The sequence below is a fragment of the Pinus tabuliformis genome, chromosome 1_2, assembly GCF_031772625.1.
Source record: "Pinus tabuliformis cultivar Carrire ecotype Pingquan chromosome 1_2, CPIR1, whole genome shotgun sequence".
Classification (NCBI taxonomy): domain Eukaryota; kingdom Viridiplantae; phylum Streptophyta; class Pinopsida; order Pinales; family Pinaceae; genus Pinus; species Pinus tabuliformis.
In genome coordinates this window covers 141,043,221-141,058,292 of record NC_142298.1, presented here as the reverse complement: position 1 = coordinate 141,058,292, position 15,072 = coordinate 141,043,221, and the positions used below count along the sequence as shown (strand labels likewise).

At 35.6% G+C, this 15,072-nt stretch overlaps 1 protein-coding gene across 1 annotated transcript in view; it reads left to right on the top strand.

Moving 5' to 3' along the window:
* LOC149204918 (cullin-1-like) overlaps positions 1-10,257 on the top strand; it is a 41,930-nt gene extending 31,673 nt beyond the window's left edge. Inside the window, exon 4 of the mRNA XM_089397245.1 lies at positions 10,009-10,257. Within this exon, the coding sequence (XP_089253371.1) occupies positions 10,009-10,257 (249 nt within the window). The remainder of the gene's footprint in view (positions 1-10,008) is intronic.
* Positions 10,258-15,072: the final 4,815 nt, after the last annotated feature.

Sequence of the window (15,072 nt, the reverse complement as noted above, 5' to 3'; positions counted from 1 at the left end):
CATGTTAGATCCGTAGTTAAGATGGATCTATGCTAGTTAAAATTAAAATCTTTTGTAATTATGAGTTATAATATTGTTAACAAATGTTTTAAATCAACTCTCAAATAAAAAAAGTAATATTATTAGTTACACCTTTTTTTAGATTTAGAATTATAATTTAAATAGGTTATAGTTATAACATCCATATAATTACAATTAAAATCTTAAAATCAAAATTAATGCTACCCATAAGCACATTTTTTTTCAATATTATATTCACAACTTGTTTAAAACCATAACCTTAACAACCAATATCTTGTGCCTAGGATTGAGTGATTGATGTTTAAATTTTTCAATCATATGCAAGGATTGCCCTAAGGCTCTATCACTAAATAACTCAAAATGGGATTTCTTTAATGGTGAAAAAATAAATCTCTAAACAATGTGTCAAATCGCTAATAGCTAAAAAAAATGAACAACGAAATAAATAAAATGCATGCATGCATAGGGATTTCCCCTAGTAATTTCTTGTTCATTCCTTTAATCAAAGTTTATATGGTAACCTTTGGAACTTACTTGAACCAATAACTATACATTCAATAAAAATCACTTCAAATATAAGTGTACCACTATGTAAGAGAAGTACACTGATCACAATTTGAACTACTCTATTTCTATCATTCTTAGATACCAAATCGCTATCTTTCCTCTCAACACTTAAATGGCATAATTTACAACCAAATACGAAGGTGTATGGCTAAATTTGAAAGAGGATGGTTATAACAATGATATGGCCTATACAATCTACTAGTATCTTCAAAAATCTACTCCCTTCCTCCTAATGTTCTCTTCCTTCTTCTAGCTCTCTTTGCTTTATTCTTATATGAGTTTGACCTCTCTTATAGTGTCTTTTTAATATTTTGAGAGGAAATAATTAATCTCTTCAATCCTAGCAATTGATCTCCTCAATATTAGGTGCCACTTATCTCAATCATAAGATGTACATCTATGATTAAATCCTAATCTAAATCACTAATGTTCTAGAACTTCTAAAACATTTCATTTAAACTAAGTTGACTTCAAGACATTAGACTTTCACTTTTCATTTAGTTTTTAAGTGAAATTACAAGATAGAATTATTTCTCACTTTTCCAAAATTGTCACTAATAAAATGTATTGAACCACCTCTTGCACATTTATATTGAATATGTGAGAGAAGTTCTTATTCAAACTACATTTCTCCATGATGGGATAGATGGCAATAAAATGGTTGACATCAATGGCATGCTTAAGGTGGTAGCAGACAATGATGGCAGTATCAGGTAGGTGCCACAATGCACTAATGAAGAAACATGTGCTGTCTTTTCAATAATATAAGCATTCATGACTCTAACACTCTCCAAATATAGATCATTTCACTATTGTAAAAACATAATGGCAAGCTCATAAGAAATCATATCTCAAACAAACTTAAAGACCATCATGGTGGATAGTAAACTCCATATTCATCATGGTTTGAATAGGCCCCTTGTGATTAAATGATCCTTCATTATGCATTCAGGCTCAACATAGACATTGGGTAAGTTGCTCTTCTATGTTTGCACACATTTATGTTATGTGGGCTATAGTTTCATCTTTTCAGTTTGTTGGGTATTTGTTGTTCATTTCTTTTTCTCTCCATCAATGGATCATTATTGTTGCTTAGTTCACCCTAGTCATGGGTTTGAGCTTCTCCCTTATTGAAATTTGGATTCATTCTCCTACATCCATTGATGAGGGCATCCTAATCCTAATCTAGTAGATCTAAAGCTTCAAGGAATGGAGAAAAAAGAGAATTTTGTGTCTACACTCCATGATGAAAGGTATGAGGTTCACAAACCTATGGATTACCCTAGAAAAAGAAAAGTTACAAGTTAGTGCCAAACAATGATGAAAGTATTGATGAAGACGTTGAGGAGGTGGCATTTGTGAAAGATATTCCTCATTATTTCAAAGCAATAGGCACATTCCTTAATCCTTCAACTATAATCATTTAGAGAAATCCTCTAGGGAGGTGGGTAAGTTAAATGAATAGGCCTAGATAGAATATGCAAGCAAGACATTGGAATGCATCTCTCCCTCTCATTTTCCACTAGATAACCCTAAAAGCACTAGAGGTAGATGCACCCTTTACCAAATCACTTAATTCGACATGATGTGGCAGATGATATCTTTCGTGAACTCTAGTCTTGATGCACAAAAGAATTTGAGGCTAAGTTACCAGCATACAAATACGGATATGGATCCAGATGCAAATATAGATTTGTTGGATTTTTGAAAAGCCAAGATTCGGATATAGTGAGGATACGACAAGTACAAAAATATATAATATTATTTTTAAATTTTAGAAAATATATTTGATATTCAAAATCAAAACCATTCATGAACCACTACATAGAACTAATATCAATAGATAAGTTATGAATCTGAACATTTTTTTTGTAAGCTTGGTAGGACTCTCCAATTTTCATGTCCATTACATACCCCGCTACGGGGGAAGGGTAGCCCAATATTTGAACCCAAGACTTCCGGTTCGGTGAGACTTCATTTCCACGGCCACTACCACTTGGGCTACCCCATGCGGACGAATCTGAACATTAAAATGATGCATCTTGCCTCATTCAAAAATGAGTGTTTCATCAATGATCACTCTATTAATATGATAATATTAAGTAGGGTTGTCTACAAATCTTGAAATGGGTCTACATCATCATCATCTGCATATTACAACTCTACATCATGAATAGACGATAGTGCGCCAAGAATGTCAAAAGTTGTGGCAGAAATAGGAATTGGTTGTGTAGCATCCTCAAGTAGATTAAGGTGATTCATGGCATTTAATGTCATGTTGAGTTCAGATATCACAGGTTCCACATCCCACATCCTACTTGGACCTTTCTTATACTTTGGACTAGAAATTTATAAAAGGCGGAGGTTGGAATGAATTTATACAATATCATTAGCCTTCTTTTCTTCGAGTATGTTTTGCTTCATCGAATGGATGAATCCATATATACGCCATTTCTTCTCACCTGATGAGGAGTTGGAAACCTATGATAACAACCTCGTGGCTAGAGTTGAGAGATAAGTGTTTAATCCACCATGAAATCTCCTCTAAGTAATCAGATCCATATGCCCTCGATCATCCATGGCTAGTGGATCTAAAAAGTTCCCAGTGTATTGTATAAATGTTTCAAATTCTTCATGTACTTCCTTTGCAATTCCCACTTCCCTATATATTTTCCTCAAATTTGCCTTATATCCTTATAGCACTTTAGAATCTTTGTTTGGAGTTGTTCTACCATGTAAAGTCAATATTTTGGAATGATAATATTTCGGGTGTAGTGCATATGCTAAAAGGTGTAGCGACGTGGTCATTTGGTTCCACCTTTTGTAGCTATATCTTTCACCTCAATGTAAAGTGCTTCAAAGGGGTCACTTTCATTTGCCTTGATAATTTCTTGTATCCTCTCCAACATATTATCTATGTTTTCGTAGACTCCCCCTAGGCAAGCATATATGTGTCAAATGCCTTGATAATGGCTAGGATTGGTTCTATGAACTACAAAAGGTATTGGATCTTGTCCCACAATGCATCATAAAGAATTATAGACTTTATTTTTGGTCCTATATCAAAAGTTGAAGTCGTTCATGATTCCCAAAGATGGTCAATGACCATTGCCTATAATGCTTGTCTGACCTCCACAAGCCTCCTTATGACTAAAGTGTGGGAAGAAAAACAAGTTTCAACAACCTACATTTGCTTTGAGAAGTCAAATCTCAAATCAAAAATAAAATAAACTAAACATTAAAATTAATAATTCATAATGCATAACATTGATTAAAAATCGAGTACCTTTAGTAGCTCCAACTTTGCAAAATCAGGATATATGGCTTGGGACATCGAATGGTTGGTGATAAATATTTAGACCTCCCTTGATGCTACATATATTTCATTCATCCACTCAATCTCACCAATCTTGGCAAGCATAAGGTTCAATGGATACACTGCACATGGAGTCCAAAAGATGTGATCATATTGACCCTCCACAATCAAGCTCGCAACTCTACAAACCTTTGCATTATGTGTGGTAACTTAGACAACATTTTGTTGCCCCACACTTTCTATTGCATTAAGAATTGTGGAGATGAATGTTGCATCTTTTTCCACTCCACTGCAATAAATGGCCTTCAAAAACATTGCTCCTTGGGGGCATATTGCGATAACATTATTTAAATGGTGATTTATTTTCTCTCTCCATCCATCAGAAATGATAGACACCCCTATTTATGCCCATGTATCATGGATTGATTGTAATTGTTTATCCACAAATTATTTTTCTAATGTTAACAAAGTGGTGCATACCTTTTCATAGTTAAGGCTCTTGTATCCTTTTGGCGCTTCATTAACAACTTTAATCATTTTTTTCCAACAAGGATAACACGCCAAATTGAATGTTAGCCCATTTGCATAGATGCAATGAGCAACGTGCTCATCCACAAATTCTCTGCCTTGGTTATTGACTGTTGCTTCAAGAGGTCCTAGAGTAGGTCTTTTATTAATTGTGACAGTTGGTGAAGATGACAATGGAGACTTGGTTGTGGAGGCTTGCATAGGGAGTTTTCCCTTAGTGAATCTCCTATGAGTGACATCTTGCAAAGATGCATAAAACTTAAGTTTTGCAGGACTCAAACTTGCCCCGGGTTGGCCATTTAGACTAGTGCATACCAACATGCTTGTTTTAGTTTGCCCAATGAGATGTACCTTCACCCTAGTGTATGAGCCATTTCGAATGTTGTTGCATTCACTACATCTACATTTGTACGAACCACTCCTAAAGCTTTTGCCAAGAATTTCCACATATTTCCATGAAGGAAATATTGGATCTTTATTGACATTTGTCCCCTCACTCAGTTCATGTTGTGATGGTTACATGTTTATCACACTAATATTACAATCAAATATAAATTAATAAAATTATCACTATCAAAACAAAATTCTAAATTGTCATTTTATAATTAATATGTGTGTGTGGGGGGGAAATAAAATTGGAATAAAAACTAAGATTTTAAATTGTTATTTTATATATATATATATATATATATATATATATATATATAGCTATAGATATAGATATAGATAAAGTTTTCTTACGTCGTAATTTTATTTCAACTTTTCAAAAAATGAGCTATCCACATTCAATAAGAGCAGCCTCTCTACTTATATGCATAAGAAAATTTGGAAAAATAAAAGAAACCTGAGAAGTTAAGTATGGTAGTAATCACTTAACTTCTCTTTATTTCCGTCACCTCCTACAGAGCATCCACCAATGCTTTCTACATCAGGGTGGGCCCCTTCTGCTCGGGTTGTTCTCCTCCAATTCTTATGACAACAACTCTGAACTAAGGTCGAGTAAACAATTCCCCACTTCTCGTCGCATCATTCTCCTCCGGGCCATGGGGAGGAATTCATCGATGTGAATGTTGTCATGGGGAAGAAAGAAGGGGATGAAGGGTCGATGTGAAGGAAACCTAGCAAGGGATTGCATCATCTAGGCCATGGCTTTGTCTTCTTTTGCACCATGATTTCCATTCTCGAGTTCTTCCACGAAGCCACCATAACAGTGAGGGTAAAATGACTTATTTGCGTTGTAGGGTTCCCTAATTGCCATGCTGCACGAATGGCACCACCAATTCTTGGCAGACGACATTGCTTCAAATCCTCGCCTCATCGATCTAGGGTTTTCTCCAAGACAATGCCCACCAAAACCACTCTTAACCTGCCTTCACATGTAATGTATTTCTGTACAAAATAAACAACATTTGACCAGGGGGTTATGAAAGTTTTTGTATGCACCTTTGCTATTAAGAGTTCACGAGTTCAATTCTCCGGACACTCTCAGAGTTAGTCTTCATAGTTGAGCCCACAGGAAGTGATCTCTTTGCGCAGATCTTCCTAATACAAATATTTCATAGACCTAGTAATCATTGATCTTTGAGATCCCTAAACCACATAGAAAAACAAAAAAAAAAACATAACTAAATTTCATTTTTAATAAAATTATAAATTTTTAGTAACCTTCCCCATGACCACGACTTCACACAGTCGGTGAATCGGACTGTGACATGTTGACTAACAGTTTCGACCCTCAACCAGCATGAGAAAAAAACCACGATTTTGACCGCTTACCAATGCTGAGCAATTTTGTTTTGATTTACCAATGGCACACACCCCAAAATAATCGCACTATCGCCCTTCTGATCCTCTATTGAGCACTTGCTAACTCTCATTGCCTATTTCTTGACCCATTTCTCTCTTGAACAACTTACAAATCATTACTATCAAGTTTTATAATGGAGGAAGATGTGTGGGATCTGGAAACTACCAAATAACGACTGCCAAAATTCCATAAATCTTGCGCTAAACAAAGCCACGATAAGGAAGTCGAACTATTAATTGGGGTGATTTGAACTGTTAACTGAGGATCCACGTGCATCATGGGGTTTTTTGGCTAGAGCCACCTCCAAAACCACCGGATCTGCTGTCGAAAAGAATAAAATGCATAGAATTGTTGCCCTAGGCGGATTCAAATCTGTATTCGGTTTGGATTCAGGGATCCGTGGTTCCATCTCTTGTCGTCCCCTAAAGATCTGGTAACATAGTTTTAGGAGCCTCATGACAAATCCATTATTATACCTAAAGTTAATCCTTGCAACTTTTTCAAGGGATCTCTCCAAGTAGAACCATGATCCCTTCCAAGTGAAAGCACTATTTTCTTAGCTGTTACACGTCATGGGATGAAAATGCAAAGATGACAAAGACGAAGTTGAAGAACATATGATTTAGCATTAAGGTAGTGTTTGCATGCCCTTGATATTCTTCGGCTAGTATTTTGTTGTGTTATAACAAGCTAAATTATGATGAGGGAAAATTTTAAGAACCACCCTAAATTTATATTTATAATAAATGGGCTAATCCCCATGATACATAGGAAAAATGGGAGGAGATTTTATCAATAATATAATATGTATATATAATTTTTTTGGCGAATCTCTCACCAGATTATATTATCTTGTATAGTGATGGAGAATCTTTCACTGAACTATAAAATCATATTATATTATCTTGTACAGTGATGGAGAATCTTTCACTGAATCATAAAATCTTGTAAGATCTTGGCAAATATTTTACTGAATAATAAAACATTGTGAAGTCTTGGCGAATGTTTTGTTAAAGTATGAAACCATATATGATAATAAGAAAACATATTCATTAAACTGTAATATACTAACATACATGTTTGGAAAAAGAAACATAAATTTCTCTTCCTACAAACAATGTTCCAAGTTTCAGTGGTCGTGTTTGTAAAGGTTCTTACAACACACTCTTTCATATCCTTCTATTAGTTTTGATAATATTCCACAACAAAGTTCTTGTGGGTGTTGATATTGACAAAAAGTTCTGTCAAGGTAGGAGAGATTAATCTTTTCTCTACAACTTTTGTCAAGCCACCACTTTTTTCAAGTTAAAAAATTTCTTTCTTATTCCATAGACTCCAACTGTGAGATAAAAAAAAAACACATCAAGTTTGTTTACCCCAACACACCAACAAGTAGCAAGCCCCAACTATATTATATAAGAAAGTATTAGGTATCCCAAGGGCTTGAAGGGGATCTAATTGAAAGAAGTGACCATTGTGAGAATCCTTCCAATCAATATATGAATATATAAATGTAGATTTATTATTATTTTAATTGGAAATCTTCAATTAAATAATAAAATTTAATTACGTATCTCCCAATCTAAATTGTTTATTAGCATAATTCACTACCCTCATACGTCTCACATTTTTTAATAGTTTTGTAACATGTAGATTAATTTCCTTTTTGGTGAACAATCTCCACCTTTTAGGAAAATATGGTGTAGTGGCTCCAAACCCTACTGATAATTAAGACAAACTAAGAATAGCACATAAGATGAAAGGTTGTACAAACCAACTTATTATCAAACAACTAATCCAACATCAGTACCTAAACTTTTTCATGAAGATATCATATTGAGAATGTTTTAGAAATGATGAGAAATCTTCTGCGAGGGTGATGCGGAAATAGTGATAAGGTTTCATTGTTTTGAATTTTTTTTGTTCAATCAGAAAAAGTTAAAAACCAATATTAATGGAGATATTGGTATTTTTTACTAAATTTTGTGAAGTGACTAAATGTAGCTTTAACCATTCACCTTAAGATGTTTTTACAATATAATTTCCTAAGTCAACCAACCTATATCCATCTTAACTCCACATCTACCACTCTTAGGGGGATGAAATCTATTTATCCCTCTGAGCACTTGCTAGACCAGAATTAAGATGGATCTAAGATGATAGAATTTCCCCTTTAAATAGTCTATGCTCACATGAATACCATGGTATTACCATGGGTCAATACCATGGGTTATCATAAACCTGGAGCTTTAAAATAACTATTAGTAATTTATAAAAATTAATAAGATAAATAATTGATTTTTATTTTATTTTTTATTTTAACCAAGTTAAAATGTTTAACATACATTAAATTACAACATCCATTAAATTGGAACATCCATTTTTACTCTTGATCCACCCGAGAGGGAACAAATATTTTTTCACTCTATGCTAGTTTGCATATCACGATATTTGATAATAATGTTTTTTTGCATGGTATTAATAATAATCTAGCCCATGGTATTTGGCCCATAGTATTTTTCCCATAGGTTTCACCTAAATATAATGCATTTTTTTGAGTGTTCGTAAATATAAGGTGACTTATGGAGTAAATATAAAAAAACGTTTTATTTGTTTACCATACCTCTCGTTTATTTATATTTTTATTAATTTACCATACCTCTTTTACAAATATGGTATTTGGCCCATAGTATTCACTTAAATAAAACCTCTTTTTTGAGCCTTCATAAAAAAAGAGGGTTATGGACTAAATATAAAAAGAGGTTTTATTTATTTACCATACGTCTAGTTTATTTATATTTTTATTTATTTACCATAAATTTTGAGTAAGTATAAAAAGAGGTTTTATTTATTTACCGTACCTCCACTTTATTTATAATTTTATTTGTTTACACCCTTGCATGTTTATAAGGTGACTTATGGAGTAAATATAAAAAATATTTTTATTTATTTACCATACCTGTCATTTATTTATATTTTTATTAATTTACCATACCGCTTTTATAAATATGGTATTTGGCCCATAGGATTCACTTAAATAAAACCTATTCTTGAAGATTAGGGTGAATGGAAGGTTGTAACTCCTAATTTCAAGGCCTAAATTTACCCTTTTACCCTCTCCCTTAAAATAATGTGGGCTATTTGAGGCGATTTGTAAAAATGTACTATGATACAAAATATTCACCCACTAAAAATTTAAAACCCATTAATTTCCCCAAAGGGCGAACATTCGCCCCTAAAATTTTCCATGGTTATGATGTCATGGGCAAGCTAATAATAATGTAGTTTCTAATGATTCTTATGTTTGTAGTTTCAATGTCATGTTGTAGTTGACTATGTTTTATAGTTTTGTTTAAGTCTTTTGCCATATGGGTTTACGTTGCTCAATTATTCTCATACTTTTCCCTTTTGAGCATTTTGTATAATGTTTTCTTCTACCTTTTTTAATAGAAAATTACTTTTTACTTAAAATAAATTAAAAAATGTCTATGGGGTCTTGGATAGACGTGACCGAGTGTTCTGTTAAGGCACTCTTTGATATGAAGTCATTAGTTCAATTCCCCACACCGAACGAGGTGATATATTGGGCATAATGAAAATGTAGTCTTGCCAAGCTTACAAAAAATAAAATAAAATAAAACTAATATTGTGACTAAAGTCATGGTTTAAAATTTATTTCAATTTTATACGTAAGGGGAAAAAATCCAAATATTGATATTAAGATTTTGGTTAAAATAGTATCATTTCTCCCCCGATCGGGGTGTGACAGGCATTGCAGATTAGAGGAGGGATAGGATGGTCAGCGGCCATGGTGGGCCGAGGGTGGATCAAATGGCCAATTGGCACGGCGGGCAGAGGGAGAAGAGGTTGGCTAGCGGCCACGAGAGTTAGAAAATGGCAGTGGGGCAACAGGCAGTACAGGGCAAGGGCAGTCGCTCAAGCGGGTAGAGGTGAGAGAGGATGGCTAGGTGTCAAGAATGGCAGAGGGAAGAAGGCAACGACAGTCGACAAGTGGTGAGGTGGTTGGAGAAAACTCGCGGCAAGAGCAGTCGGCGGTAGGAGAGAATTAATGAAGTGCAATTATGCGAAAGTCAGTGGAACCCTATCCTGAGACTATCATGCGGGAGAAAGGGCGGCGGATGGAGGAGGAAATCACATGGCGAGTCCTTCGAGCGGCATGCAGGGCAGGTGAACAGAAAAACAAAATGGTAAGAAGGCTAGGTTGAGAGGCATTCACACGCATCAAGACAAGGTAGGACGTGTAGTTGAAGGTGGTGAAAGACAAGGGTTGGAGGACGTTGAGCAGCATTCGGCTATCGTTTGCAAGAACTGGTATGTCCTCTCAGTTCTCACTCACGATTGTCTAGAAAATATGAATCTAGAAGCAGATCACTAGTTAATGTTAATGGTGCCCCCGGTTGTGTTCTATGTTGAGGTCTCCCGTTCTTCTTGGGGTTTTGGCCTGTTATCCTGGGGAGAAATTGACGGGCTTGTCACCCGGGGAAGGGGGTTTGGGAACCCTGAACTTGGCCTCAGGGTAGATAGGTCCTAGGGTATGGGCAGAAAGTTGAGTCATTCTGTGGCCAGCTGGGTCATCCAAAGGGGTTTCCACAGCATTTGTAGGAACAATTTTTATAAGTTGTTTTGGTTGAGAATGTGGCTCGAGAAGGAAGGTGTCTCAGTGATGTGCAGAAGGTTAGAAGTGTCCCTTGACTTGTTGATAGGGTTGATATTCCTCAATCCAAATCTGAGTCTGAACCTAGATAAGGTTCGCAAGAATAGGTGCAGCAATTGGGGATGCAATTGGGGGAGGGAAATTTCTCTGAGAAGGCTTTTTCTTAGCTCCTTCAATGGGACCCAATGGCGAAGGATAGCTCTATTGTGGACCGAAATGAGAATTATAGTCAGGTGGGAGATTGAGAAGCAAGGCCTTGCTTGCTAGGGTGGTGATACCCAGGGCAGGGTTGCATTTACAGTAGGGTGGAGGTGTAGGGAAGCCTCGTGGGAGCTAGGTAGTTGGGCTCTTCAAATTCTTATGGGAAGCAACTGGGATGAAGGGGAGGTCACTATCCTTCAATTCTCTATGGAGGGAGGGGGTAATCATGTTGTAAATGGGGTTTATCATAATTCTCATGGCATAGAGCGGATGAAAACGGCTGTGCCAGAGAAGTCCCACCCGGAATGGGGGAAGCTTGTGGAGAATCCCAAAACGAGAGAGTCCAATTCTCAGGCCGAGTATCCAAATACGAACAGAAGGAAAGAAATCAATTACATTACTAATTCACAGAGAACAAATTTCTATGAGGCCACTATGGTTAATTTGATGATGACTTACAATGTTGTATTCCTAGTTTCTGTTATAGGTAGCCTAAAAATTAGAGTGCAGAGAACTTCGGAGACTCAGTGCTTAAACCGTTCTCCAGCCCGCACCGCTTGGAAAGGGAAGAAAAAAGCAGAAAGGAGAATTGGATGGCGAAGGAAGGTAACCAACCGGGAAAGAAAGGAAACAGAGGAACGGGAAAGGCTAGAAAAAAGATGAAAGGATTGGAACTGACTTCAAGCAAAGGTCCGAGCAAAAAAGGCAGGAAAACAGGGAAGGAGAGTATGCAGAACCTGATTAAAACATACTATGTAGGAACACCGCCTAAGGTGAAAGCAGTAATCTTTGAATGGGAAAGAGAACTAAACACTAACATTGAAAATCAAGAGATCGAGGCAGAGGAATGGGAAACAATTGTCAAAGACCCAAGGAACACCAAAGGACACCAAACGTTATTTCGCCAAACTATACAGCAGTATTGGGTCATGAAAAACATCCTGGCCCACGCTATGACAACCTATAAGGAAAGAGAAGACCCGGAGGAGGATAGACCAGCTGAGCCAAGTATGAAGGACCTGCAAAGGGAGATACAATATATCCAATTGCAGTTGTATCACAACAACCTCACTGTGAACAGGATTGAACAGAGCCTTCAAAATATGATGAGAAGTGAAGTTCTGGGTTCAAGCACGAAAGCCCCAACCCCTGTGGATTCATCAGATGAATGAAGCAAACCAATCAATATAATTTTGTCTATATGACGGCTAGCATTTACTTTTTTAACAAGAATTATATAGTTGATAAAGTTTCCAATGTAGCATGGATGGTAAGGAAAACTCTTTTTAAATTTGGACAGCGTTTGATGCTGACAGGTGGCCAACAGACTTGGTTTCTTGCAGGAAAGTTGAGGCCACCTGCAATTTTGTAGAAATCATACTTATTTTCATGAAATATTAATAGAAAAAGGATCCTACAGAGCTTACACAAAAAAAGAAAAAAAAAAATATATCATTACAAAGATTATGGTTTCAAATCAGATGTAACTATAACCTAAAGTAAAAACCAAAATATTTATTGATAACACCACTTTTTGATTCAGGGTTTAATTTTAAAAATTTGGTTGCAATTGTACAATTGTTCTCGCCATGGTTTCAATCAAGTCGAAACTTGAGTCTCGAGGGTTAGCTCAATTGGTCGAGTACATGGCACTAAAGCACCTCGCCATTGGGAGGTCATGGGGTCAATTCTCCTCGATGCCCTTGGGGTTAGGCTCTGCTAGCAAGCAAGCAAGATGTGATCCCTTCGAGTCAATCTTCATGGATTTTCCTTTAAAAAAAACAAGTTGAAACTTGAAATACATAACACACACGTGCACACACACATATAAGAGATACCACTAGTTGCACCCATGTGTGATTCAAAGATTGATTTTGAGGAATTAACTCCTACTTGTGAATTATAAATTATATTGTAGTTTGGAATGATGTAAACTGATTATAATTTTGTGTAAGAGATAGAGATGAAAAGAAACAAAAGATGGTTTTCCGGTGATCACAACCCTAGCAAGCAGGAAGAGGTTTTTCCTTTTCGGGAGCGATTCCACTCAGCGTGCTCCACGTGGCGGTGGGGTCGGGAGGAATACTGCCCTCATCGCACGCTATTGTTCGCGAATGTAGGCGGGTGCGATATGATTCTCAACCGTCGGATCTTGCAAGGAAGATCTACGGATGAGATGGATCGTGCATGTTGGTGGGTCCTTATGGTAAACGACGTGCTGCTTATCATAGCGATATTAGACATAGCCATTGGATCGAGCAGAGAGGTTCGACGGTTGAGATTAAAGAAGCAAGTTAGGAAATTGGCGGGAAGCATTTGTTCTTGGTGTGAAGAGGCTTATCACTCTTTCCACTGATTCGCGGGTTAGGGAGGTGTGCGGATATGAAAACTTTATAGCATTGGCACTTTTGTTTCTCTTCGGGTCCGAATCCAGACTCTTGTATTTTTCTTTAGAGAGTTGTAAGGTTTGGTTGTAGGGGGCGGGGCTTTTGCCTTGGGCCCGGTTACAGGTTTTGTTGGGTTCTCTCCTTGGTCAACGACCCTTCGAGATTTGTTGTATTTTATGTACTTTATTTGATGGTTAATGAAATTGAAGGTCCGACTCTTGCATTAGCAAAAAAGAAAAGAAACAAAAGATGTTAGGAACAAACATTAGATGAGATATTATGGAGAAATTAATGTTGGGATACTTATATATGATTGAACTAAACATATAATTATGGCATATCTCTTATGGTGACTTATTATTATATAAAGGAACCAATTGTATAATAAGTACAAATAAAAATGATTTTATTAATATAATTTCCTCTTTGATAGTTTCTTAAGCATAAATTGTATATGTCTCTTGGTTCATATTTTTTTATATGTATTTGTTGTTAATCATTGAAGCCAACATTTTTTATCATATGAAAATTAAATGCTTTAGAATATTCCTACTAGAAATCCAAGTTGGAGATTGGCACTACAAGGCAACATCACATGGAAATGTACTCTACTGGAGACCAAGGTTCAAATTTGAAGTCCTCTTGGTTCATATATTTTTATATATATTTGTTGTTAAAATTTGAGGCCAACAATTTTATCATATGAAAAATAAGTGCTTTAGAAGATTCTTACTAGAGATCCAAGTTTGAGATTGGCACTACAAGGCAACATCACACAAAAATGTACTCTACTGGAAACCAAGGTTCAAATTTGAAGTAATTGTAGCCCTTTAAGAGCTCTCTCATTTCATAGAAAGGCATAAAATTAGTTCTCATGGCAACGAAAATTAAAATTAAAAAATTACTTTTCAAATTTGAAATGGAAATTGTTTTTTAATGATAATGAATTTTTTTATAATATATTTTGTTTTTCGGTGTTTTTAGTTTATTTTCTTTATTAATAATTTTTCTATGTACCATAATGTTTAACAATTTTTCTCCATATCATGATAGTTCAAAAAAAATGTTATGATTTTTATACAATATGATCATATTATTATGGAGCTCATGCATCCATGTATCACCTATTTATTGAAATTATATCTTAGTAGTGGGCATTGAAGATAAAAAGATTCGCTTGTGGTGAAACTTCTTGGTGCTCACAAAGCAGATACAATTCCAATTCAAATCAGCTCTCCATCCTCCTGGGGTTTAGATTTACAAATGGTATCTACTAATCCTCCATGTCTCAACTTGCAAGTCTTCTTACTTCCTACTCAACTTACTTGTATTTATTGTCTACATAGCTTGTTTGCATTTATGAATATTACGTTCATGTCTTCTTTATGCCTACTTTATATGTAGACATGACAATAGGCACTAGGGATCAAAATTGATTCAATGCAGGTATAATTCCTTATATCATAGAATCATTACTAAATAATAAGTAGTATTCATTCATTTTTGTTGACCAAAAATAATGTTATCTATGTGATATTTTGCATATGGTATCATGCATCATAATGCATAT